The sequence below is a fragment of the Heliangelus exortis genome, chromosome 3 (assembly GCF_036169615.1).
Source record: "Heliangelus exortis chromosome 3, bHelExo1.hap1, whole genome shotgun sequence".
Lineage (NCBI taxonomy): Eukaryota > Metazoa > Chordata > Aves > Apodiformes > Trochilidae > Heliangelus > Heliangelus exortis.
Window position 1 is genome coordinate 34,407,361 of NC_092424.1, and position 26,502 is coordinate 34,433,862.

Here is a 26,502-nt window from a genome sequence, read left to right on the forward strand (position 1 = left end):
GCCTGATACAGGATGTGAAGCCTCTCAGCAGAGCCATCCTGGTGCAGAATTGCTGTGTGGTACTAGTATGGATTTGGGCACTCACTGACCTTCATAGTTTACCCAGAGTTGTTCTCACGAGTAATGCAGGTGAACTGTGTGCTTTGGGGCAGAAATTAGGGGTTTGAGTGGACCCAGATCTGCTAATGGCTCGGAAATTCCTTAAAAAGCAGGACTTGTGGGCTACACAGCCAGCTAAAGGGATGCAAATGGGAAACCTGTTAACAGTTTGGCCTTCAGGGGCAAAGCAGAAATGTAGCAGAGAAAGGCCTTTATTGCCAAATCTTTCTCATGACTGTCTTGAGAGGACAAAGTGAGGAGATAGGGATAGAGGATCCTCTAGTTGCTTGCTCAGTGTTTTTTCTCCTTTTCAACTTATAAAATCACTTCTTTTTAAGGGCTTTCTCCTTTATCCCTTCCACTCTGCCCTTCAGGTTTTTTTTCAGTCTATTCAGAGTCACAGAGCCACAACATCACCTGAGAAAAGTTTGGCAGGTGAGTGCAGCCCAAAAAGGGCTTGAGGATTCACTCTTAGTGCAACTCTTACATGATAACCATTTCCAATTTCAGTTTTCCGGTGCTTGGTTTATTAGCAACACAGCAATTTTTATAGAAAGCTCACTGATTAAATGGCAGAATACTTATGTTCAAAATGTAATTTTCTATCAAGCTGGTTGTGTTGGAAGTGATTTTCAGTGATTCCCAAAACAGCATGTAGATAATTAAGAAAAAGCCCTTGTGGTTCTCAAGCCTCCAGCACTTATGAATGGTCTATAAATGTGCCTATTGCTCTAGTCCAATAATCTTTCTACTGATTACTTGATTTCAAGTAGTACTGCAGCAAAACTAGGTGGCTCAAATGTTTCTTCAGAACTTTTAACGTGGCAAGCCAAAATGCTGCAGACCAGTGATGAGCAAATGCCTCCAAGTTATTAAACTTGTATATCTTGCTTTTCATTATATTCTACTGAAATTGCATTTTCTATCTCTTGAAAATTTCCTTGATGACTGTTAGATATATCCAACTCTCTGATTTCTTCAATATAAGGATGTTCCTTGTATTACCCTGTGGAAAGCAAATAGGTGGAGATCAGTATCTTGCTTCCATTCTTATTTTTTAGTCTGTTTTTTCGTTTCTGATAAATATCTGATGCACAAGCTTCAGTGGTTATGCTGAAAAAACAGCCCCAAGCTGTGTGATTCCACATTCCACAGAGTGGGGCTGGGGAGAGGACCTAGGTTTGTTCTTTCTGTGCCAAGGCACTCTGGGCTGGCTACATCTCTTCACAAACTGTTAAATGCCCACCAGGCCTGCAGGGAGACTGGGAAGATGCTTCACTCTGCCTTCAGATGTTCACCAGAATATGAGTAGATTCTTTACCTTTGTACCTGCTATTTACGTGTGCTTAAGATTATATCTTCGTAGGGTTCTTTTCTAGTTATGCTTCTAAAAGATGTGCAAGCCCCTTTGTGCTTGTCTTGACATGCTGCATATTTTCAGCAAGAAGCGTGGTTTTAAAACAATCTTATTGCAAGTAAATTCAGTAAACTATCTCTGCAAGTGTTCCTCTGTTCTTAGTGAAAGATCAGTCCTGACTGGAGGTATAGAACTTTGATCTGAGGAGAGACAGACTGCACACATTCAGCTAATTCTATCACATCTAGAGAGGATCAGTCCATCTGTAAGCATTTATTGTGGTCTTCTCACAGATTTGGCCTTAGACAAAAAAGATCAGGATCATAAAATCTGAGAATTGAAAGGTACCTCACTTTCTTTTCTGTCATACAACTTCTAGCAATCTACTGCTGAAGAATTAGTAATGTGAAAGCTTAATGGCATTGTTAAAAGATCTAAAAGCTCTATGGCATATTTAAATTTGGTGAGGCCATCTGTGTATTCAGCACTTCTGAAAGTCAGTCCACTGATTTGGATCTGAACCTAAAAAGCTGATAGAAAGTTGAACAAACACAAATACCTTTGACTAAAAACCATTATGGTGTGCAGGTTGTACAGGTTAAGGAATTGGGAGAAAGCTGTATTTAAGTCAACATTCACCTTTGTCTGCTTTGTTTGACTCAGTTTTGATCCTCCACAGGAGCATTTCTTCTTCCCCAGAGCAGCTGTTTCACAGTAAATGCCCTGTGGTACCCAGGCATCAATTCCACATCAGGATTCATGCCCTCAAGGATGGGGCCTCCCATGCAGTTGGCTAATTGGTAGTATTATAGGTCATAACCTTCTTCCTCTCAAAAACAATTAACAAGTAGTATAATTTCACCTGAAGTTCAAGAGGGATGCTTTAAAAATATCTTGTTTGGCAGTATTTTCTTGTTCTAGAAACTGCCTTTCTGCCTATGATTCCCAGGTTACTTTTGTCCACAGCTGACTTGTCCATCTCTAGTTTGTTGGAAGCAGAGCTGAAATGCCACATAAACTGTGTTTATGCTTGTGGTGCTAACATTGTAATGAATTGGACCTTCAGGTCCTATAATGGCAAGGGGTGGCAGTGTACACAGAACAGTCTCCCCCACTGCTCCTTTTCCAGGTTCACACCATCTGTAAATAAAGCAAACATTTGTAGAATTTTATATAATATTTTGGTCTTCTAGTCTGTTCTTCTCATTATAGGAATACTATCATAACTGGCTCTTCTTCCTCTGTTTTAGCAGTATGAATAGCATTGTGTTCTTGTTTTTCCAGGCAAACTGGCATGCATGTCACCCTGCAAGGAGATGCAGAAGGTAGAATTATTGTAAACTTATGTTAATACTTGAGCTATTGATCTCTAATGAGAGTTGTCTGCTTATTCCTGTTCTTGCCAAAGGCATCAGCTGAGGATTGTCAGTCCTCATGAGAAATTAAAATGTGTGACTCTAAATGAAAGACAAACTATTTAAGAGATCAGGAAATGATACTGCTTTGGATTTTATTTTCTTTTTAATACTTGCAAATACAGTGATACGGTTTTACACAGTAATACTTGTAATCTAGAGTTGTTTCCTGTCTTTGGCAGTGGTCATTACTGAATATTTCAGACTAAGAGATGGTTTCCCTTTCTTTATTTCATCCTCATTCTCTAAAATGAGTGTCTGCAGCATAAAATGTCCTATCTGTTGGGCCCTGTTCTTTCTTCTAGCAGAGGATTTGTTAAAGCCCTGAAGAATGGGATTTAATAACTCTTCCAGCCTTTTTTTTTTTTTTTTTTTTTTTTGCAAGAATTGTCTACGGTCATCATTGTCACCCAGATAGATGTTTAAGGCCTCTTTTAATTGCAGCTCACAGGCTCATCCATTCTGCAAGACAACATCTGCAGAACATCTAGAAGTACAGTACCTTTCTTTTGTGTCTCTTGCTCATCTTTTACCTTAGAACTATGAGAGTGTTGTCATTCATCAGTCCCTCTTCATCTCTTCAAGAACTCTCCTTGGATCACTTAACATTCCCATGACTTAAGGAAGTTAATGTTCCCTTAACTTGCTCCTTAGCTGAAGAGGTGGGCATCACAAATCCTTTTCCAAAATCTGTAGTAAAGTAGCTAGTAACTGAACCCTGGGGCTGAATAAAAATTCTTTCCCTTTCACTTAATTAGGTATCTTTGGGAAACTCTTCTTACATCAGAAAGTCAGCAGTTCATGAAGACCTGACTCTGTACAGTCAGCTGGAAAAAAAAAAAAAGAGAATAAACTAGACTGGATTTAGCAATTTTTAGGCAGGCAAAAAATACAAAGGGAGACAACTTTAGCCGTACAGTTTTAATCAAGAGAGAAAGCTTCTTCTGGAACCATAATAAAAAAAAACAACAAAAAACCAACCAACCAACCAAAAACAACAACAACAAAAAAACAAAAAAACCAAACCAAACCAAAACAACAGGCCAGCAGGATTGTTTCTTACTGGTTTCAAGCTCTGGAGTTTTGCTTTTGTTCTGAAATAGGATGAGCTTAAAGACAAATACGATTTTGAGCTAAATTAGTGTCTTCTGTGTATCAAAAGGCAGCATACTGATTAGAAGTAGGAAAAATAAATCTTGTTAATAAAAGGCTTCTGCCTGCTTGCTAGAGGAAAGGGGTCAAACTTGACTCAAACGGTGAGAATCCTCCCTGTGAGCAGAGCAATGCTGTGGTCCTGGTGAATTGACAGGACATTTCTTCTTCTCTGCAGAGAAGGCATAGGCTTGGCTTGGGGTGCTCATGTGGAATCCTGTCTGTCATAGATTGAAAGCCTATTGGGTTGTTTTGTGTGGCTGAGAGGCTGGTGTAGCACAGCACTGCTGTATCTGTGCCCGTGAACATCTGTGGTGCTATTCTTGCAGTTGCTTCCCTGCATTCTCCTAACACCTAAGGCTGGGCAGCTAGCTTAAAAATCCTTGTCACAGTTTATTTTTGGAAATAAGTGCCTTTAGTGTAACATAGAAAAGGTGAGTCTGGCTGTCAGTTCCCAAAACTGCCTATGTAATAGGAAAGCAGCAGATAGTTGAAATTTCATAAAGCCCCTTGAAGGCCTCATGTGCTGGATGATAGCTTAAACTGACAGTTAATGTTTTCAGATACATAAACTGTGTTCCAGAGAAAGGTTACTCTTAAAGGATAGTAGAACCTTTAACCTTTTATCTTAAGAAGCTTTTTTTAAAATCACAATTCGAGACAAATGGGATAATTTAGGGGGTTTTGCTAGCTACAGAGTAGTGTCAATTAAACCTCTCCAAATACAGATATTTGAAGAGTTCTTAACTTGCTACTTCTGCTTTTTGAATGGTAATGAGCTCCAAGTCAGGAACTTGCCTTGTAAAAATAAAACCCCTGGCACTCCAGCTGTCTTGCTGCCCATCTCTCCAGAAGCCTGGGATCTTTGCAATGTGGAATGTTCCTTTATGCTAACACACTTAGAGCAGCTGTTCAGAGAGAGTTACATCCAATGTCCATTGCTCTGAGGCCTCTGAGGATATAGTCTCAGCTGGCTCTTGAGGCACAGCCATAAGTGATGGTCTTTATGGTGCTGCTGGTGCTTTTACCCATACCCGTTGCACTGCACCATGGAGCCTGGTTGCTTAGGAACAGGTTTTTGAGATAACAGCAGTGTCTGTCTTTTGACTCTCAGCAAATAAGCAGCGTTCATTTGTTGGTGTTCATATTGTAGCTGGCTTGCTCTGTGGTTTATTAAATCTGGCATGTTTAACTAGAGTGTTTTCTGAAAGATTTCATTTAGCTGAGTTTTCCAGCTGTCTTAAAAGTAAGGTGCAGTTGGCATCAGCTGTTAGCTCTTGGAGCAGGGCAGAGCTTAACAAGTGTGACATTTGAAAGAGTGTCTAGGGGAATGTGCAATGCCACCTTATTGCATTTCAAAAGCACTTTACCATTTTCCAGGCTTTTTATTTTTCTTGAATTTCAAAATTCTAAGGGAGTTAGACAGAAAGGGAAGGGTTCATGCTTCCTCAGAAAACTGCTTATGTCTTATTCCAAGAAAATGAAAGCCCCCTGACCCTAACTTTTCAACACCACACATGTGCAGCAGGTAGAAAAAAAAAAAACAGGGACTCAATTCTATTCTATACCCAGTGCTATTCCTCCACCATTGCCTCCCTTTTTTACTCCAATCCCCAAATCCCTCCAGCCTCTTCCTTCCCTTCTGCTTTCTTTCTGCCCATCCTCCAACACTCACCTCCTTCAGGTCTCCTGACAGCACCCAGCACTTAAATGCACAGCTCCTGGACAGCTCCTCTGGAGTCAGACACAGTGACATGTTCTTCTTCCATGGGATGGTGGGTGAAGAATGTGGCTGGTTTTGTCATGTGTAAAGTCTCACAGGTACTGTCCTTACTGGATATTATGTCTCCAGGGAGACAACAAAGTAGCAAGGCTTATTGCATTATTTTCACCTTCAGTTCAGAAGTTAAATACCCAGAAGGAAAAAAATTCCCGTGTTTACAACAGTCTTTTTGAATGATAATGTTGAAAATTCCCTTTTGCCTCTGCTTTAAATGCTGGAAAGTTTCCCTAACAGCAGTGCAAAATTTCTTGTCATGTGCTGTGACCTGACCCAGAGGACAGCCAAGGAGATGCCATCTCTCAGGCTAGGGTTTCCCTCTGAGGGTAACCAAAGAGTGACAGCCCCCTCGAACTGTTCAAATACCCCTTGATCTGATTAAGGTGAAATAACACTTGAGGTCTATTTCGCTGCAAACAAAATAGCAATTTTATTGCTCTAACAGTTAAAGATAATTTTGGAGCAATTCTTAGGGAAAGCAAATCACCCACAAGTATGTATGTGTGTGTGTTTATATATACATATATATAGGAATGAAGGAATAAAAGCACAAAAGCAGATACTCTGATAATCAGGCTGCACAATCAGGAAGGCTGATTATTTAGATCACAAAAAAAATAGGATACTGGGATGTTAATGCTGCATTAACCAGGGAAAACATTATGGTTACTTAATTTTAGGAAAGAGAACGATAAAGCAAGAGAGTAGGAGAAGAGAAGAAAAGAGAGAGAATAAAAAATCAAAGGTCTTGGGTCCAGTGTTGGGCCAGCCAGTGGAGGAAGGCTGATGTCAGTGGAACTCCCAAAGCCCCCCCAGTGCAGCCCCTTATTTTGTAGGCCTTTTTTGCTTAGTAATGGTGGTTGAGACATATCAGATTCAACAACCAGAGCAGACCTCCACCCACTTGGTTCCCCAGTCCTTATCTCTGTTGTATGCAGGCCCTAGACCATATGCAGAACCTTATCTGTCTCCTTCCTCTCCAGCAATCCCTTTGGAAATGCTAATGAGGATTTGTTCTGGGGTTTGCAAAGTGGCTTGGCACCCACTCTCTGTGGACCAGGCTTTGAGGGTCTGGGGGAGGGATTACAATGCTTTCTCCATCCAGTCCCATACAGAAAGCAGCTGTTTTCTGCAAGGCAGAAACGTGTGCAGAGAAATTGTAAACTCTACCATAATTCTTCATGACTGTACAAGACAGGCTTTAGGATGTCATTACTCAAAGTGATAGGTGTTCATACAGCACTTAGCAGAATGGTACTTCTTTTTTCATACTTGGATTTTTAATGCTGTTCCAATTTAAATGTTAGTAATGGGAATCATACAATGCAAGTATATTACAGTTCATGTAAAACTGTTGTAATCAGTGGAAATTGTATTAATGCAAGTAAGGGGAATAGGATTTGGTCCCAAAAGATCTAGCTTTGCAATGCTTGAGCACTCTGGTATGTGATTACTGGCAGGTTGAGGTGCTATGTGAGATGAGGGTATAATGAGCTCCTGCTAAATTATCCTTAAATTTCTTCTTTTTTCCCAGACCAGGGTGGAACTGCCATGATGATATGTGCGATTCCACTGGAAATGAGTCAGATGGAGAGGAAAAAAAAAGGAGAGTTTTCTCTGCATTAGCTGTCTCAAGTGCTGAACACGCTCAATTTTAAGGGTGCATGGACATGTACCAGGTTGCAGCAGAACTTCCTACCTGTTTTTGCCTCCTGTGAAGGTAGATGCATCCCCCAAATTATGTGGTTTGGCACAATCTTGCTGTCATTTGGGAGTTCTGCTCAAGTCCAACTAGTATTTCCTCTGCTTGAGCTTCCCCATGACATATTGACATGTTTGATGTAGAGGCAAGAAGGGATTTTCTAGGAGCAGTAGGAGGGCTGTAGCAACGCTCAGGGATGGCATCTATGTGTGCCTGTCTTATTGCCCAAGAGCAATCACAAAATTAGGGATCCTTTCTTATTTGTGGGTGATTGCTTTCACCACAGGTACCTGCTGGCAGCTTGATGCAAAAAGATAAATAATACAATCCGTGAGAACTTCTGAATGGCCCTTTTTAAATGGGTCCATAAACCAAAACAACTGGTAACCTTTGTTGTTCTTGTGTGACTAATCATTGTCTATGGATGCTGAGAATTTATTGACTTTATCCATAACAAGTCACTGGGAGAAGACTCGTGAGTAAGCAGAAACCATGCTGAGGTACAGGTGTCAAGGTCCAAGACAAGCGGGTTGTCCAGAGCAAGAGGTTGCTGACTTTGGGATGGACAGATAAAAGTCTTCTGTCTTTCTGTCTGTGGAAAAGTTTGGGATGTGCATAGAGGCATGATCTGTGGCCTCTTGTACATCTTGACCCTTACATGAAGTTATTGTGGTGCCTCAGGAAAGGCACTATTTAAATTGTCATTGGAGTCCATGCTACAGTTTGTCTCCCCAACTAGAACACATCTCCTGCTCTTCAACTACTGTGAACAAAAGCTGTGTTCAGTTATGTTCAGCCTCATCTACTCCCAGAGACAGTAGGTGAAGTACTGGTGACTTTTAGGGTAGTCTCACCAAAGGAAAGATTTTGCTAGGCTTGTATTCAACTTCCATCTGTGCCAGGGCTGAGTCATTCCTAAACCCCAGGGCAAATGATTCCTGCCCTAAAATAAGTAACATAATTGCCCTTTTCACAGAACTGCTGATGACAAACACTGTGTTTTAGTTCTCCCATACTCAAATCTCAAGTGTAAGTCTCCCAGATCCTGATAGTAGGATGGGCCTGATTGGACTGGGCAGGAAGGGAGCCATGCATCCTTCAAGCAGGGTCCCCAGAAGGCATTCTAGACAGCGTGGGAGAGGGCAGGAGGATTCATCAAATCCAACTACAGGTGTTGTAACCAGAGAATGAGCAGCTGCTGGCATCCAACTAAGCCCCTGCAAGGGGCAGAGATCACAGCAACACAGCTCTTAATGAAGCAGCTGCAGATTGCTGCCCACCTGAACTTGGGAGAGGTAGGGGGGTAGGGTGTGTGATTCCTTTCCCCAGAAAGCCAACCCTGTAGAAGCTCTGATGTTTGAGGGATGTCTTATTTTACATTCTGTCTGTATGTGCTTGGACACAGTTACGTGCAGACTCAAACTGCCATGTGAGCTGGGGTTGTAGAAGTGCAAATAAATAATAATATTACAGAGGTTTTGCATCACTTAAAGTGGCCCAAGTCCAAAGCAGGATCTGGTTGTGTGCTTTGGGCGGTTGGGGTGATGTGCTTGTACCAGATGGAGACTTTAAATTTCCATCAGTGGGTTTATAAACACAAAGAGTAACCTTTTATCAGCCCCCGGGTCTTTTACTATTAAGCTGCAAATACTGAACTTCAATTAGCATGGAGTGCAGGCACAGATGAAGTAATATATGTTCTTACTGATGATTATCCATCATGTGAGAATGAAATGGAGACATGAGTAATGACCTGTTTCAGGTTTGGGGGCTGTTTTTATTTGGGTGGTTGGTGTTTTTTTTTTCCTTAAGCACATGCTTGGTAATATAAATGCGTGAAAATTGCTAAAAGTAATTTGAGCCAGACTCTCAGGTGAAGAAACTCCATTTCAAGTGAATGGAGTATGAGTTTTCAGCCCTGCTCATCTTTGCATTGGTTTCTGTGGGTGGTGGGTCAAGCCAGCATAAGGGTGTGTGACATATGTGTTGTTAAATTTGCCATAGAAATACAAAGAGGCTACAAAACTATGTTTCTCCTGCTGCTGAGAGTTGGCCAGAGAGGTCTAAGCTTTGAAGCAATACTACAGTGTATTATCAGGGAATCCCAGCTTTCTTGAGGGATGCAGGTGCATGGAGAGGGAAAGGGGTTGATGAGTTTAGTGTTGCCTTTTCCATTAACAGCACATTTTTTGGCCCATGTGGCATTCTTGTGTGCTATTTGTTGGCCCCAGCTGAGAAGCTCTTTCTGAACCCTGCAGGCATCCAGCTACTCTGTGGTAGCTTGTGCCCTCTGGTTTGTAAATCATTTAGGAGATGTGTGCATTACAACAACAGTGTCAGCTCTTCAGAGGGTGTCAGGAAGCATCTCTTCCTCAACTGATAACAGAACAAAAGGGTCAAGTATTTTTGCAAAGGTCAGTCTTGGCACATAGTTTGACGAGGCACTGGGAAATTGTCAGTAAAGATGAGGAAAGATGCAGCTTTGTGGAATTTAAATTGACACCGGAATTCTTTGTCTAACTTCCCATGTCTTCCCTAAAAAATGCTTTCCTGAAAAAGCAATCCACTAAAGGGATAGGGCCTACTGTTAAAAAACCAGAGATACGTAGATTTGAATCAGTGACTGAAAGAAAACTTCTCCCCTTCTCCCCCTAATATGACTGAGTACTTTTTGACTAATCAACCCCTGAAACACTTACCAGACACTTGTTCAGTGGATTGTATGGATTGTGCTTCAGCAGAGGGTGGCTGCTTTCTAAGTCATGCTGGCTTAGCATCACAGGAGGCAGGCAGAACAGCATTGCAAAGGTCTTTCCTGACACCATGAAACCAGCAGGATTTTGTTCTTCTGGGATCAGGTAGGGTTGAGATACATAGCTGGAGGCAGCTGCTGCTCTTTGGCAAAATACAGCTGTGAGCTTGTGTAAGAATTAGCAAGCACAGCACAGGGGTTTGCAATTGCCACAGGAGCTGGAAAGCAAGTGCCACTTGATTGAATTGACAGATGCATGAGTCTTCAGTCTTAACACGAGCACCAAAGCTGAGAGATTACTGAGGCAAAATGGACCTGTTCTCTTTGATTAGCTCAGATTTGCTGCTCTGATGGCATATATCAATGTTAAAAGAAGACCCCTATGCTTTTTTTTTTGCTCTGCATTGGAAATGTCACATTGCAAGAGGAAGAAAAGTTTCTTTAAAATTGCAGAATCAGAGATTAAGTGAAACTGAAAAGGAAGATCAAAGACAGAAAGGAGGAGGAGGAGGAAGAAAGAGGCAATGTACAGTATGGCTGCACAGACATTTTAACTTCATTTTAATGAATCTCTAACCACTCAGGAAGGGGAGAGTAGCTCTTTGTGCACTGGAAAGGAAAGAACAGCTTTCTGCCACCACGCTGAGATTTCCTTTGAACATAGTCTTTTACCAAAATGAAGGACTATTCTGCTTCATGTTTCACAGAATTAGAAAAGACCAAGCTATTTTCTGACTCCCTGCATCCTGCTTACGTAATTTGCAGATGGTGGCTGTGCAACCTCTGGCAGAGCCCTGGAAAATTTTTTAGTTGGTGACTCAGGTGCTTGGCAAACAGGCTGATGCAGTGGGCTTGAGGATGAGACTGCAGTTAGAGAGCTCTATTCAAGGTCTTTTTATGGAGGCTTTTCATATCAGAGGCTGTGTGTGGCTTGCTGACCACCTTGGTGATGCTATTGCCTGTGTTAATTATGTCCAAGTACAGAGCATCCCTCTTGACTGCATTGAAGCAGAAGAGAACCATAGCCCTGACTGTTACCCAGACATGTGGGTCAGAATGGAAGGAGGTGAAGAGCTAGGCAAGAATGAGGCCTTTACATAAATGTTATATATAAAAATTCCTGCAGGAAGTGGGAAGAGTGTTTAGTGCAGCTTGGCTGCAAAAATGGGACTTCATGGGGAAGCACAAGATCCCCTTTTGGAAGCCCCATTCCCAAACTTCATGCAGCCAGGTTTCTGGGACAAGTATGAAATCCCCAGGTACAGCCCATCTTGTGTGAGTCTATGCAGCAAGACCCTCTGGCAGTCCAAGTGAGTTTAGAACAGTACCTAGCTCACTCCTGCACCGAGCCTCCTCTCCAGACAGCAGTGAGAGAGGACAAAAAAGGTTTTGCCACAGGGGTGACCTGCTGACTAATGAACTTCACTGATCTTGTGCTTGCAGGACAGAACAGTTTACCTTCTGCAGTTCCTCCAGGCTTTTCTGCTGGAGGCTCTGGGAAAGCAAACGTAAGATGTTCTCCAACAGCAGGGCTGTGTGAGCCCACTGAACCTCACAATGCTGCTCTCTCCTGGATGTATGAAGATGATAGAGTGGAAGATACCAGCATCAGGAAATCTCTTGATGGCTTCTACAAAATGTATTGCAAAAAACGTCCAGACAGATTGGATCCCACCTATGAGGCTGCATCACAATGTCTGTCACAGAAGATTTCAGAGCTAGCAAACCAGGATGGAACAAAATATGTGTCACGTTGCCTGCAAATGGCTCAGCTGGTCTTGAACAGAGATGGGTGTAAGATCTTTCCAAACCACCCTACCACTCCCTGTTTTTCAAAGCCAGATGAGGGGGAAGTTGTCTTGGAAGATAGAAAGAGAACACCTGGACTCTCAGATGATGTCCTGCAATTCCTCATGAAACAAACACAGACAGAACATAGCCCTGACCTGCCACATGAGAAGTGAGCAAGATGTGGTTCGTTCCTGTCATTGGAGCTTGGCTTTCCTTCCCAAAAGAGGTGACTGTCTTGGAAAGACACTCTCAGCATCACATTCAACACCACATACTTACTCCATGGAGAGGTTCATCTGGAGTAACCCTTGCCACCTCGGCCTCTGCAGGGCAGCACCACGTAAGGAGCATATGTGGTCTCATGTAACTGCTTGGCGTGTGTTGACTACTTGGGATGGGGTGATGGGTGATACAGGGTCTGTTGCTGGGACATCAAACATGATGATTTCTACATAGAAGGCTTTTAAACTGTCCTGTATCCCTACCCCATCTGAACATTGGCACAGCCCAAATTCAGCCCCCTGTGTAGGCATGGATGTCCAAGTGCTGTTGACTGTAACAGACTGATTGAACCAGTTTGGCATGATACATCCCAAACCTAGGGAGGAAGCTTGAAGATTTTGTTCTGTACCTGACTGACACTGTCATGCCTTTCCCTTCACAGGGGTGCCTGAAAGCTATGTGTGTTTGCCAACAGACATATGACCACACAGATCGTGATTATAATGTAGGTGAGCATTTTTTAACAGAAAAAGTGTGTGTGTGCATGAGAGAGAGGAAATAAAGCTTCTGAGTACATTCTTTTTTTTACGCAGGAGGAATAAAAAAAGAGAAAAGCTTTTATCACCTTCGTGATGTTTCTACCACTTCAAAGGCACCAGCTGAGCAGACTGGGGAATTTTTCCTATTTATATGAGCTATGAGAGCAACCTGAAATAGATTAATGAGTAAGGGCTCTGCAGAGGTATCCATGGGGAAGCAGCAGGGTTGGTGCCAGCTGCCCTAGTAGCTGCCTGTTGTAAGATGTGGAATAGCTAGCAAAAGTAGATGGATCTCAGCATGCCCAAGACTGTGGGCCACATAGTTGATTCTGTAGGGACAGTGCTGCTTTCTCCCCTTCTCTTTCTACCCATTTCTGCTACCAAGGGGTCTGAGCCCAGAGCTTTCACGGAGAGGAAGCTGATGCTCATTGCTTGAGTATGCTCTGTTAACTTTGTTGGCACCGCACAAGACCTTGTGAGTACTTTCCTGGTGTGTTGATGGATGAAAGAAAATGTTCTGCGAGATGTTCCAAGCATTGAGGTGGTTGCTGTCCAGAAGGGATCATCTGGCATTGGTTACAGCAAATGTTTGCTTCTTTCTTGCTCTGGTTTTAGTTGGCAAGATCACCACTGGCTGCAGTGGGAACTGGCCCAGTGCACGGGGTGCCCAGCTTGAGTTGTGGTGACCATTGCTTGCCCTGTGATGTTAAGAAGTGACCCAGCAGTTGGTTTTAATCACTGTCACCTGGGGAGTTTAAAGTGCTCTATCCCTGATGCATTGCTATGAATTTGGCAGGCCTAATTCTCCTTTGCTTTGTGCTTGTGGAAGCTGGGAGTGAATCCCAAGGAAAGCAGCTGCATGAGGGGTGGGTTCCCTCTGTCAAAACCTTGGTGGGAAGGGTGCTGCTGTCATGCAAGGCCACAGTTCAGGCCCCTCTGCTCAGCATATGTGAGCCCTTTAAAGTAGCCAGGAGCAAGCAGAGCTGCTGATCCCTCTCTGGACAGGTTGTGAGTTATTAAAGGTATGTTTTACTTACTGCAGTTATTCTTATCAATGTTCTGGTCTTGTATTATGTATCAGGCTCTAAAAGAGGCAGTTGGGTGGGAGAAGATAGATATGGTAGTCCTTACCGGTCCCTGTTTTGATGAATTTTTTGCTTTATTTCACAGCTTGTTTAGGGGCTTGTCAGTCAAAGAAATTGTCTGCAAGAATTTGGAGCTCTGTCTTCTCCAAACTTTTATTGTTAGATATTCATTAAAATGTAGAATAAATCTAATTATTTTATGGCAGATTTTCATATTTTAGGTGCTTACAGAAGCAAAGGAGTGGTCAGCTGAATAAACTAGGCTCCAAAATCCCATTGCTTTTTAACTATAATTAAAAATGCTAAATGTTATGGGCAGTCTGGCAGTCTTATCAGAGATCTGGTATTAGGAGCCAAAACATTATGGAATTTAGAAAACCTTATCATTCCTGCTGTGAAACTGGCATGTCCATTTCTGGAGAAACACTTAATTTTAGGAGGTGTTTCACTGTCATCTTGCAGTTCAGTCACTTCTATTGAGTTAAACAGGACTGTGGCAGAGAATAACACTCATCACTCCTTTTCCCACTCACTGCTAATTAATTTTTTATGAACTTGTGCTGGAAGCTGCTGTATGTATTTCCAAGTCTGCTGAAAGCCAAACCATTTGTATTACTCATTTCCTCGATAAACATCTCTCCTCGATTTCCTCAAGACATGGGGAAGATAAATGCATCTCTCTCCTTTGCCAGGTGTTCCAAGCAAGACTCACCAATTGTTTTGAACAGACTGTACTTCACAGAAGCACAGTCCTATATGGCATATTATGATGCTACACAGAAGAAATTGTAGTGACAAATACTACCCCTGGTAAGCACAGGGGACCTAGCTTTTGATTTTCCGTTTGCTTTTCTTAAACTGATTTGCATTTGTAATTTAGGTGTGTTTCTTCAAATTATCTCAGTTGGCAATTTTTTTCATCCTATTTTTGTGGGTTCTTTGGTTTTCTTGTGTGTTGCTTTTGTGACTTTTCTCAGCCTGATAGAGGGGAATCTACCTGTGTTCTTGATCCACTAAACTGCTCTTTCACAGACTACTTGGCCCTTTCTTGCACAGGAGTCTTCAGAAAGGTGAAAGCAGCTTTCAGGGAGCAATCAGCTTAAATGTGTAGATTTGCTGAGATTCTATGTTAAACCAGTCCTGGGTTGGCTGTGTAACACCACTGATGCACCTTCCACCACTGCAAACACAACCACGGGTGCCTTCTCTTCTGCTGACAGTTGTAGAGTCACAAACTTGGCCAGAGCTATTTCCCCCACAAACAAGTGCCCAGTCAGTGATGGGAGAGAGGAAGAGGACTGACCCCAGGAAGATTGAGAGTACAGGGAGGAGAAGGGATTTAGCAGGGGGCAAACTGCCCCAGGAGTGCAGGTGGGTGAGTAGGTGCTTTGGGTTGAGCTTTTGGCCATCTGCTCTCCTGGATGTTTCACCCCTACACTCACCCTGCAGACAGGGGAAGGAGGCAGCCCTCCCCTGTGGCAGTGAGGCCATTCCAATAGGTTAGAATGTTCCCAGTATCCTTCCCCTGTTATTTTAAATGCAGCTTGATAGCAATTCTGTCCTCTTTCCCTCCCTACCATCACCTCTCCACCAGCCTTCGATTCCTTTCTGTCTTTCATGATGCTACTAATGAGATCCTTGGAGGAGTTTTCCCTTTAAAATGAAACAGGACTTTCTGAGCCCACAGAGCCTGGTGTCAGTCAGCAGCAGAGGAATGAACCCACACACAACCACTTAAGATCTCTCTCTTGGAGGCCTCCTGACTTCTGACTCAGTAGCTTCTTTGCTGCTTTACTCCCTCTACCTGGAAGATGTGTGCCTTTGTGCATCTGTTCCTCACAGTTGTTTGTCCACTGAAAGGGTGATTTGCTGTGGTGATCTTCCTCAATGACTGGGGAGGACATTCCTTCCTCAGTCTGAACATGTTCAAGGAAGCACAGAGAGCAAAAGTGATGTGCTGAAGATGGCATCATATGGGCAAAGAAGGAAGGACAGTTGGGATCTCAAAGATCAACATCAATGTTCCCAGCTAATGCAGTTACTTCAGTACAGCCAGCATACTTTCACCAGTTTTACCATTGATCTTCAGCATTTCAGTTTGGAGACAGCTTTTACCCTGACAACCCAGTGCCTGAGACCTCTCATGCATTCACTTTCTGTGCTGGTCAGATCCCAGCCCCAGTGCCTGTGTTTCATGCGTTTCAGATTCCCTGCTACAGTTTCACATGGGGCTGCTATTCCTGCCTCACAGCCCACGGCAGGTTGTCACAGCTGCTGTGCTCTGCAGGTATTTCCAGCAAAGGCAATGGAAATTTGGCTGCTGACTTCAAACCAAAGCAGGAGGAGACCCTGCTGGTCCCAGCTGGCTACAAACTGTGGCCAAGATCTTTGGATTTGGTGCAGTCTCCCTTTGCAAATGGATTGTCAGCGTTTAGGTTGCTGTCCTTGAGTCATCATAAAACCAATATACACCTGGCTTTGTGGTGGTTCTGCTTGATGTATTGCTTGCTTGCTTTTATGGCAGTGGTGTTGTATACATGCTGGAGGGGCCACACATTTGGGGGCCACATTTGGGCCATTTCTGCAGATGAGGGATGTGAAGGGGGGAGATCCATCCCTGGCAGTGCTGGGCTGTAAGATGTCCTACTGCAGGTGTGTTACCTGTAAATTGTGTTTCCTATACTTGAACTGCTCTGCAAGAGAAGGACTAGATAGAAGATTATGGAAGATTTTGGCACACACACTCAGATGTAGGAAGTTTGTAGCCCTGATTAGAAGTGTCTGGCCAGTCCTGTGCATATACCTGACATTCTCCAACATGCAAAAGGCCTCAGTCTGTATCAGCTGCTGCTGGAGGACTGAACATCTACAAGCAGGGCTGTACTGCTCTGCTCCAAACTGAATGGCCCAGCCCTGGCCTGAAAATATGTTCAGTTTGGGCAGATCAGAGAGTGTTTCCAGGTTTTTGCCTGTTTCAGGGTTGTTAATATGAGAAGCTGTGGTTCAGCCCATGTCACTTGCTTGGTTGGGTTGTGCATCTCAAGCCAAGCCAAATGGCTGCAGGTTTCTGCACCAGAGAGTGGGGATCAACTCCAGGCACACAAAATATTGGACCAGACCCTCAGCTGCTCCCCTGGCTACTCGAGTTAATGGTGCTGGGGGAAACAAAAGTAGTTGATGTGAGGATCCAGCATAATTTTTTAGTAGTAATATATCTGCAGGTGCTGGTCTGTGAGAACTAAAAGCATCCTGCAGGCAAAAGTTATGGAGAAAGGTTATACCAACAGCTTCAGCAAGAGAGAGAGCTGGAAAAAAACTAACATGCTTTTGAGTGCACTAGCTATAATTACAATAACAGTACACACCTTTCCTTGCCAGCTTGCATTGCTTAACCACAATAGATCTGTCACATCTGCAAGGGCATTAATACTGACAGGTGTAGGGAGCTATTGCTAAGGAAGTCCAGAGTATAAGGAAGGTTTTCAGTGTAAATCAGATGTTGCTGCTTGTAATTTTTCAGCAGCATTTATGCTGTTACACACAGTTAAATATGAGTTGCTGTGCAAAACCTTTTAACTGCCATTTTAAGCAAAATAACCTCTCAGAAACAGAGAGATGGAGAAGTCAGGACTGCATCTGAATCCCTGCTGTTGCTGTACTGGGTTTGGTGATGAATTGTTCTGTGCATTGTGTTAGGTCTAAAACCACCTGGTCTCCCATTTATATTAAAAACAAACCAAAACAGAAGTTTTTTAAAAATAGCCAAACCCATACAATGTTCGCAAAGAAAACTGAGAAAAAAATAAGAGGTTCCTGTTCTTTAGGAAACTGTTGCTGCTATTGATGTCTGAGACATACCTGATGGGTTTTGATGAAAGAGAAAAGCAGCCCTAATGGACTCTAATTTGACCCTACATCAGCCCCAGAGCTAGACGTGGCCTTCCCCACTCCTAGCAGATGTGAGGTGTCTGTATGGAGCCCCTTTTTTTGGTCTGTGAGGAAAAAGGGTACGTGCAGGGTGCTTCTCTTGAGGCCTGCAAAAACCTGAGCTGCTGCTTTTTGAGTGAGATTTAGAAACATTCAAGGGAATAGCTGTTTATTTGTTGTTAAGGATTTTAAATTATTACAAAATCTGGCAATGTTATTTTGGAAGGTGTGTGTCCATGCACAAAGTTAATCTGGGGTCCCACTGTTTTCCATATATCAGGGGCTGGGAGGAGGCATGGTGCCTCTTGGAGAGGTCATACTTCTGCTGCAGCTCTTCTGGACTCTTGGGAGTGCATAGCCACTGCCTTTAATATCCGAGCTTTCTTATTAGAAATTTCTCATGCAGCAAGAAAAGGGATAAGCCCTATATTCTTCAGCCCTATAGGAAATAAGATGCAAGCAATGACAAAACAGAAGATGGGTGGCTGCTGAAAGAGCATGAAGATAGATACCAGGAGAGGTGAGCATGAAGCTGTTCATTTTTTAAGAGCAACGTAGGCAGAACAAACTGGATGCAGCTGAAAATTTTGGATGATGACTCACATCTACAAATATTGGCTGGCACCTTGCAGAGGATATGATAAGCTCTGTGCTAATGAAGCACACAGTCTTTGGAAAAGTTTACACCCCTCTCAGTGACGAGCATCTGTATTTCTTCTGTGTTCTACTCACTTCCAGGTATGATACCCACTAAGCCTGCCAAAATTGATGTGTGTCTCGCACTGAGACAGAAGGAAGGGCAAAGACAGAGCCCCTTGAAATAAACATCTCTGGAGCAGGTCAAAACTTTGATACAGGTCTTGTTTTGAGAACGCTTTTTTTCTTAACTGTATTTGATTCCTTTGGAGTGTGAGTCTGATCCCTGTGTCCACGGTGATTTAAGTAGAAGGTGATGGATTGACAGGCTAGGTTTTGAGGAAGGGTAGATTAACGAACAAAGAAAATGGATAGGGGATGACTCTCAGTTCATGTGGGTTTAAGCGAGTAATAGTCTGGCATCCTGGGATGTGATTTGGCAATAGCTGGCCAAAGTGATTCTCTTTGTATGACTGGAAATGCTACTGCAAATCACTTCTAGGGTCACTGCCTTCACAGGCAGAGCCCCACACTTGCTACAAAACAAAGGAGATGAAACTTGTGGCCTTTGGAAATTAAACCAGAAATTAGGACTTGGAGCACATTCCTAGAAAACAAATGAGAGTTCAGGAAGCTTGAAATTTCCTCCTGGGATGGGAGGTAATCTACATTAAGTTCAGATGGTTGTAGCATTTACATATAGGAAGGCCTTGCACTGTGGTTATTTTTCACCTCTTCTGAAGTCAAGCAAGCCAGGCTCTTCCTCCTAAGGCCCAGTGCTTTTGAAGTGACATAACTCTTTCTTCCCTATAGAAAAGGGTGAACACTTCCATGCAAATGTTCCTGCCCTTAGATATGTCTTGTCCCAGTGATGATGTCCTGACTTTGCTGCTGCCATGACCTGTGATACACAGTACTGATTTTACACTATCTGGGTATCTGTTAATATGTAAAATATCTGCCATGTCCTTTCATGTTGCTGTTCCCTGCATTTTAAGTATTTCAAGAATTTTTATCTCTGTTGCCTTTTGGGCATGGTAGTTTTGCTGGTGCTTTTTTTTTTTTTGTTGGGTTTTTTTTTTCATTATCTGAAGAAGCCACGGAAGCACAGTCAGAGGCTCATTAGTTTTGATCTAACTCTGCTTATCTGCCCTTGGAAGATGGCTATCCATGGGTGGATAAATGATGTCTCTTTTCAGGTAAAGAACCGTTTTTCCTGGATGTTTAATCACCAAGAGCAGCAGGAGGCCCTCACAGAAATGTCTCATGCTCTGTACATTCCTCCCCAGTCTGTGCAATAAACTGGGAAGCTGCATTTCTTTCTGAAGGGTGAAGTGTTTTCCTCTCTGCCTGTCTTACACTTGACTTAGGTTTTACGCTTCCTTGGTTTCAGCGCTCAGCAAAGCACAAATCTTCTTCTCAGAGGCCCTTTGCTGTCGTTTTTTCTCCGTTTGCTTTGTTTGCTTCTATGACGCACCCCATCATTTTATTTTTTCTCCACTGAATTATTTAAGGCAGGAAATAACCTGTTTCCCTGGAGGCAAGGAACCAGGCTATGCTGGGCTGCTTTGTACCCAAACATGTTCCACCACTGGGACCTCAGTAGACAGCTGTGCTGCTTTGGTTCAGCTTTCAAAAGCAGACTTAGCTGTTGCCACTGAACATAAAGCTACCAGGCAAAAAAATGTGCCTGAAATTATTGTTGTTTCCAGTGCTGTGAGCACGCTCTGTGTGGGATGGCTTGCAAGTGGCACCTTTGCACCATAGGAAACATTCCTCTTGTGTTGTTGCTTTTTCCCTTGTTCTTCCCCAAGCATGACTTGGGGGGCTCATGCAGTGGGGCTGGCTGCATGATCCCAGGGCATAGCTGCCCAGCAGGGTGGTCCCAGGCACTCTCAGTGACCTCCAGCTCCCTGCTTCCTGCCCGCTTCAAGAACTATAGGAGAGAATTTTCCCAGCTTTCCCTAAATCAAACTGCTGGAGCTCTGGCAGTTTGCACAGAAGGGAGAGCAGGGACTCTGATTCCTGTTAAGAAGGCTGCACTCGTGGAAGTTATTTGTGTCCTCCTTTGTTGCAATGACACTGCCTGAAGCAGCCAAGGTGTCCCTCTCTGCAGCCTGCAGCCTCCACCCACCTCTCCTCTGCCTCCCTGCATGAGCCCACACAGCTGCGTGCACTGCTCCAGCACAGGGCTCTTCCCACCAAGCTGGGCCTGAATTTTGGGCTTCCCACAAGCCCTCTGTCACCCCAGTTTGTTCCCCTGTGCACTTTAGCATTATATGGAGGTTGGTTTTGCTAAGACATTTGGTGCTTTCTACTGCAGATCAAATCCAAGGGTTTGGGGTTTTTTTCCCTTCTGCTTGTTCAACAAATTGTCCTGAGTCACAGCAGAGGAGCTATGCTACAAGCATGGGTTACGACTGCACATAAAACCCACAACACCCTTCAGGACTGTCACTTACACAAGTGAAATGTGTAAGTGGAAAAAAAAAGATGGGGAGTACCATCAGCCCCATAGGGAATGACAAGCAAAGCCAAAATTAAATTGCCATTGCCAAGAAGGAGGAACTCAGATGTGGTGAGGACTTAACAGCCAGTGCCCAAGGGATTTCCCTGCTGTGTGGCCCAGATCCAAAGTCCATCCAAGGCTGGTTAGGGGTGTGTGCACTTCGGCTTGTGTGTTTTATATGTAGACATTATATATATATAGACAAGGGAAGAGCAAGGGACTTAATTTACCTGGACCTGGGCAAAGCCTTCGACACTGTCCCACATGACATCCTGGTCTCCAAGCTGGTAAAACATGGGTTTGATGGATGGACCACTCAGTGGATTAAGAACTGGCTTGATGGCCACACCCAAAGTATGGCTGTCAAGGATTCCATGTCCAGGTGTAGGCCAGTGACAAGTGGAGTCCCACAAGGATCAGTGTTGGGACCGGTCCTTTTTTATCTTTGGTGGCAACATGGACGATGGCATTGAGTGCACCCTCAGCAAGTTTGCTGATGACACCAAGGTGTGTGGTGCAGCTGACACCCTGGCGGGAAGGGATGCCATCCAGAGGGACCTTGACAGGCTGGAGAGGTGGGCCCATGCCAAGCTCATGAAGTTCAACAAGACCAAGTGCAAGGCCCTGTGTCTGGGTCGAGCCAATCCCAAGCACTGATACAGGCTGGGCAGTGACTGGCTTGAGAGCAGCCCTGAGGAACAGGACTTTGGGGTGCTGGTGGATGAGAAGTTCAACATGAGCCATCAGTGTACACTTGCAGCCCAGAAGGCAAACTGGACACTTGGCTGCATCAAGAGAAATGTGGCCAGGAGGTCAAGAGAAGTGATTCTCCCCCTCTACTCTGCTCTCATGAGACCCCACCTGGAGCACTGCATCCAGTTCTGGAGCCCCCTTTACAGGAGGGACATGGATGTGCTGGAGTGTGTCCAGAGAAGGGCCACGAGGATGATCAGAGGGCTGGAGCACCTCTCCTATGAGGACAGACTGAGAGAGTTGGGTTTATTCAGTCTGGAGAGGAGAAGGCTCCTAGGAGACCTTATTGTGGCCTTCCAGTATCTGAAGGGGCCTACAAGAAAGCTGGTGAGGGACTTTTTAGGATGTCAGGTGGTGCTAGGACTAGGGGGAATGGATTCAAACTAGAAGAGAGTAGATTTAGATTAGATATTAGGAAGAAGTTCTTAACTATGAGGGTGGTGAGACACTGGAACAGGTTGCCCAGAGAGGTGGTGGAAGCCCCATCCCTGGAAGTTTTTAAAGCCAGGTTGAATGGGGCTCTGAGCAACCTGATCTAGTGGGAGGTGTCCCTGCCCATGGCAGGGGAGTTGGAACCAGATGATCATAAATGTCCCTTCCAACCCTGACAATTCTTTGATTCTATGATTTTCCAGGTGAACTGGACCATTGTGCCTCAGTGTCTCAGAGGGGTTACTCACACTGCTGCATGCACGAAGCACCCCTGACTGTGTGCACCAGCTGCCTGGGTTGCCTTGGGATTCATCTTTGAACTAAGTGTGCCTCTCTATTCCCAGAATGTACCTTGCTTAAATGGCTGATCCAAAGTATTTTGTCATTCTTGACGAATCCTGCTGCTATTAAGTCATTCCCTGCTTTCCTTGTCTCAGAGCTCCTCCAGGATATTTGGTACTGATGGCCTTGCTGATGCCTACTCCAACAGAATTTTTATTTTCCCTCCCACACAGTGGCTGGTGGGAGGTACTGATTCATACCAATGACCTGCCCGATTCTGGAGCTGAAAGGCAGCCAGGGAGAAAGCTGAGATCTTGCAACACACTGGTGCCAGAACAGATCCTCAGCAGGCATCGACGAAATAGTTCCCAGCCTGTGAATTTACACTAACAGAGAATCTTTCCCAAGGAGTCTGGGGTGTTTTGGTGTACGTGGGTATATCTGGACATATGGTTGCTAAAATCAGAGTACAACAGGCAGAATACATCCTCTGAAAATGCGTCTATTTCATTATTGAGTGCAGGTGATTTTGTGTGGGGCATATGTTTTCCCAAAACACAAAAGTTCATTTTAAAAATACCCTGTTCTGTAGGCTTTCCCTAATGAGTGTTTTTCCCCACACATCTATTATACCAGCATATGCCAGCATTTCTTCCTTAAAAGTAAAAACTGGCACATAGCACACAGAGCATGAAATAATAAAATGTGATTAAGACAGTAGCTGGAGCCAACCAAAGCCAGGAAACTCATGGCTGAAAGGTCAAATCTTTGTTTAAATTGCCTTTGCGTTGGCCTCTTTATTTGCAGGTGCTATGAATTAAGAAGGAAAGTCTTGTAATGAGAAAACATCTGTCATGGAAAATCTCACCTCAGTTCAAGCTGAACAAAGTTTCACTCCTGCTAGAAGGTAAGTTCTTGTAATGAGAAACATCAGTCAACTTCAGGGCAGGTAATGCTACCCAGTGTTATCTGTAATCATGGCATTTCTGGGTAAGATGTGGTACATGGGCCAGGATTGCTGCTAAATGTGTGCTAAAATCAGCACCTCCTGCCAGGGAAATGGGGCAATTCTGTGATTAAAGATACTGAGGTGGGGATAGGGGACATTAGTGCTATGCCCTGCAACACGTTTTCAGTGTGACCTCCACAAACTGGTTTGTTCTGGGTTCCAGTATCTTGTTATGGGTGTCTGAGAGCTTCAAAGAAGTGAGAGGACAGGGCATTTACAGGCACGTAGCTGTCCGACAGCAGCTCCCCTAAAATGGATGCAGTTAGAGGTTGAAATAATACGGTTTTGTGTCTGTGGTCCAGACACCCAGGAGTGACTCAGAATGTGCTCTGTGATGCTGGCCTGGCTTTGTGTCCTTGTCCCCTCATCCTCCCTGAGTCTGGGGTGTCCCCAAGGGAGCATCAGTGCTCTGGGCATGCACTGTGGGCCAAGAGAGTTAGGACACAGTCATGGGATATCTGCCTATGTCTTCTCAAAGCAGTTCTTCCTCCCTTCCACAGCATGACTGGATCTGCAGGGGAGTTGCTTTGTTTTGTATTTGGAGGTGGCTTTTTTTGTGATCTGAGTTCTCACTTCAGTAAGAAAAGGTCAGTCTTAGTTCTGAGACGTGTTGGTGGTAGGAGCAGAAATAGGTGCCCATGAGGTGGATACCACAGGGGGTGAGGAGAAATGCGTGTGTGTGTAGACAAGTCCCATGTCTGGGTTTTTATCCTCATGGATGTTAATGCTGGTTGTCTGGTGCTCAAATGTGAATTACTGAAAAAACCAGTATCTTCTGGGATGAGGAAACAGACTGTAGCTAAAGGATAGTTTGAAGGTTAGCTGAGTCTGTCCAGGGGCAGCAGTGGATCAAGCTCAACACACTGTGATGTGCTGCACAAAGATCAGACTGATTTCTGAGCCTTTTCCTCCTGTTCCTGCTACCGTGTGGTGCCTGTGCACTGTCACCCCTTGGTGAGAGGAGCTGAACCCGATTAAGTGCAGGTGCTGCTTCTTCAGAGTGTGAGTGCAGTAGGCACCCTCAGCAGCCCTCATCCTGGGTTGTCCTCAGAGCTACTCAGCCTGGGTGGAACAGTCATTCGTATACACTGCCTGGCCAGCATTAGGTGGTCCTAACCTTGGAATGGAGCTGTCCTCTTAGTTTTGTTCCCAGTTTGTCACACTTGAGCCATTTGAGCCAAAACATCCCCCCTGAGGCAGCCACCCAACACGGGTCTGCATGGAAGAGGAGCCATGTGGGAGCTCTCTCTTCCCAAAGCCAGGGCATGACACTTTGCAGGCTCAGCATGCCTCACATGACATCTAGCAAAGCCACCCACTGTGGCTTGCTCTTCCCCATGGCCAGAGCAGCAGAGTCTCTTTCAGAGTCACTTTTTCTGGTTTTCTCACTTGCATCACCTCTCCGCCCCCAGGATTACAACTGGATGCTGGGCCTTTTGTCAGGGCATCCACATCTTTTTGTCCTTCCCAGTATTTGAAATGGTTCCTACTCAGCCTTTCAAATGTCACATGGAGCAGCTGGACTGAGCCTTCTGCAAGGGGCTTCTCTCTTGAGAGTTGCCAGCAGAAAGGCTGAGGAAAGCCTGGGGTATTGCTTAAGGCTGAGATGCAGGGTCAAGCTCAAGGGAGCAGGCATGGTGGTTGTTGGAAATCCAGAGAGAGTGTGCCAAAGAGAATGTCTCACACGTACTTTTTCAAGAGGTATTTCTGAGGACAAGGTTGTGCAGCATCCAAGTGCTCAGGATCCCAGGGAGAGCTGACACCATCATCTTCCCATGGGAGCCTGGCTCTCAGCTGTTCAAGGCCACCTTTGCAAGGTCTGGAAAGGGAAGTGTTGGCAGGTTCTCACATTAGTACCCCTGAATAACAGGTCACAGCTCTTGGCAGCTGCTGGTTTCCACCTTGTGAGGACATTTAATCTTGAAAGAGCTTTACTTTATATTCTCTGGCAGGCTATGTGCTGCCTCTGCATCCCTGGCATGGTGCCTGCTGCACATCACAAGTTTTTGGTTTTTTTGTCTGGAAAGCTGCAGAGGCAGATGTGTCTGATGGGATTTTGAAAGTCAGCAAAGATGCCCATTGCTCTCTGCCTGGTCCAGGCTTGTAGGCTGTCAGGTGCCACTCCTTGCAGTAGGAGCTGCTCCTTGAAAACTGGTGCTTTTCCAAGGACCACAACAGAAACCCAATATCTGCTCTCTGGTAGCCACTAAGTCATCAGCTTCTCATTGAGTCTAAGTAGATGGATGAAACTGGGAAGGATGAAATTGGAAGGCAGTGTGAAGGTGAGTTTCTGCCAGACCATGCTCTTACTACAGGGAGGCATCTTTGGAGAGAGGACAGAGCAGTGACCCTGGTGAGGCACCATGGGATCCATATGTAGCATCTGTGCTTGGAGCTTTTGTATGGCAGTGCTGTCTGTTTATTTGTACAGAGGTGGCAAAGCCAGAAGGCTTGTGACCATCTGTGTTTCAAGAGAAGGATTTAAATTAATGTTACTGGCAGATAGACAGGGAAGAGGGAAGCAAATTAATGGCTTCCTTGAGGAGAGGGCAATTGATGAAGTCAGCTTATGTCCATCCTGCCAGCTGTCCACTCAGCACTTGTACTCTTGGCTACTCAGTGCTGGCACAGGTCCAGACTGCACCATACCCCACCAAAATTTTTGTCCCAACCAAAAAATTGTTGGGACAAGAGAGATGGGGGTTATGTGGGGACAGGGCACTGGAGCAGGTAGAGCTCCAGGCTGGAATTCAGGAGAAGCTATGAAGAAATTCAAAATTACTGAATTAATGTGTTTTTGTTTCTGCCTCTTGTAGAGTAGCTCTTCTACTCTGAAAAGATTCTGATTATACTTGAGAGGGTTCTTTCTTGGTGATTGCAGGATTGAAGGGAAGGCTTACATTGCATTTGAAAGCCTTGTTTTTTTGGGAGACAAACTCTGGGCTCTCCTCATGCAAGGAGCTTTAGTTTCTACCACATGGCTTGCAGAGCTGCTCTCTGTTGTGCTTTTCCCCACTCATTGTTCTCACTCCCAGCTGCTCATTCCTACTGGATTTATGT

At 44.4% G+C, this 26,502-nt stretch overlaps 1 protein-coding gene across 14 annotated transcripts in view; it reads left to right on the forward strand.

The window, feature by feature from the left end:
• Positions 1–26,502, forward strand: part of CHGB (chromogranin B) — a 102,436-nt gene that overhangs the window by 59,033 nt on the left and 16,901 nt on the right. The window contains exons 1-4 of one of the 14 annotated variants that reach the window (XM_071740088.1): positions 12,222–13,814; positions 18,102–18,341; positions 18,560–18,660; positions 23,241–23,340. The exons of 6 other annotated variants lie outside the window; for them this stretch is intronic. In XM_071740088.1, coding sequence (XP_071596189.1) covers positions 23,271–23,340 — 70 coding nt within the window. In that variant the 5' untranslated portion in view covers positions 12,222–13,814; positions 18,102–18,341; positions 18,560–18,660; positions 23,241–23,270. Of the gene's footprint in view, positions 1–12,221; positions 13,815–16,995; positions 17,902–18,101; positions 18,661–21,792; positions 23,341–26,502 lie in introns of those variants that run through there. 7 more of the 14 variants (XM_071740086.1, XM_071740090.1, XM_071740089.1 and 4 more) reach the window with 7 other exon arrangements.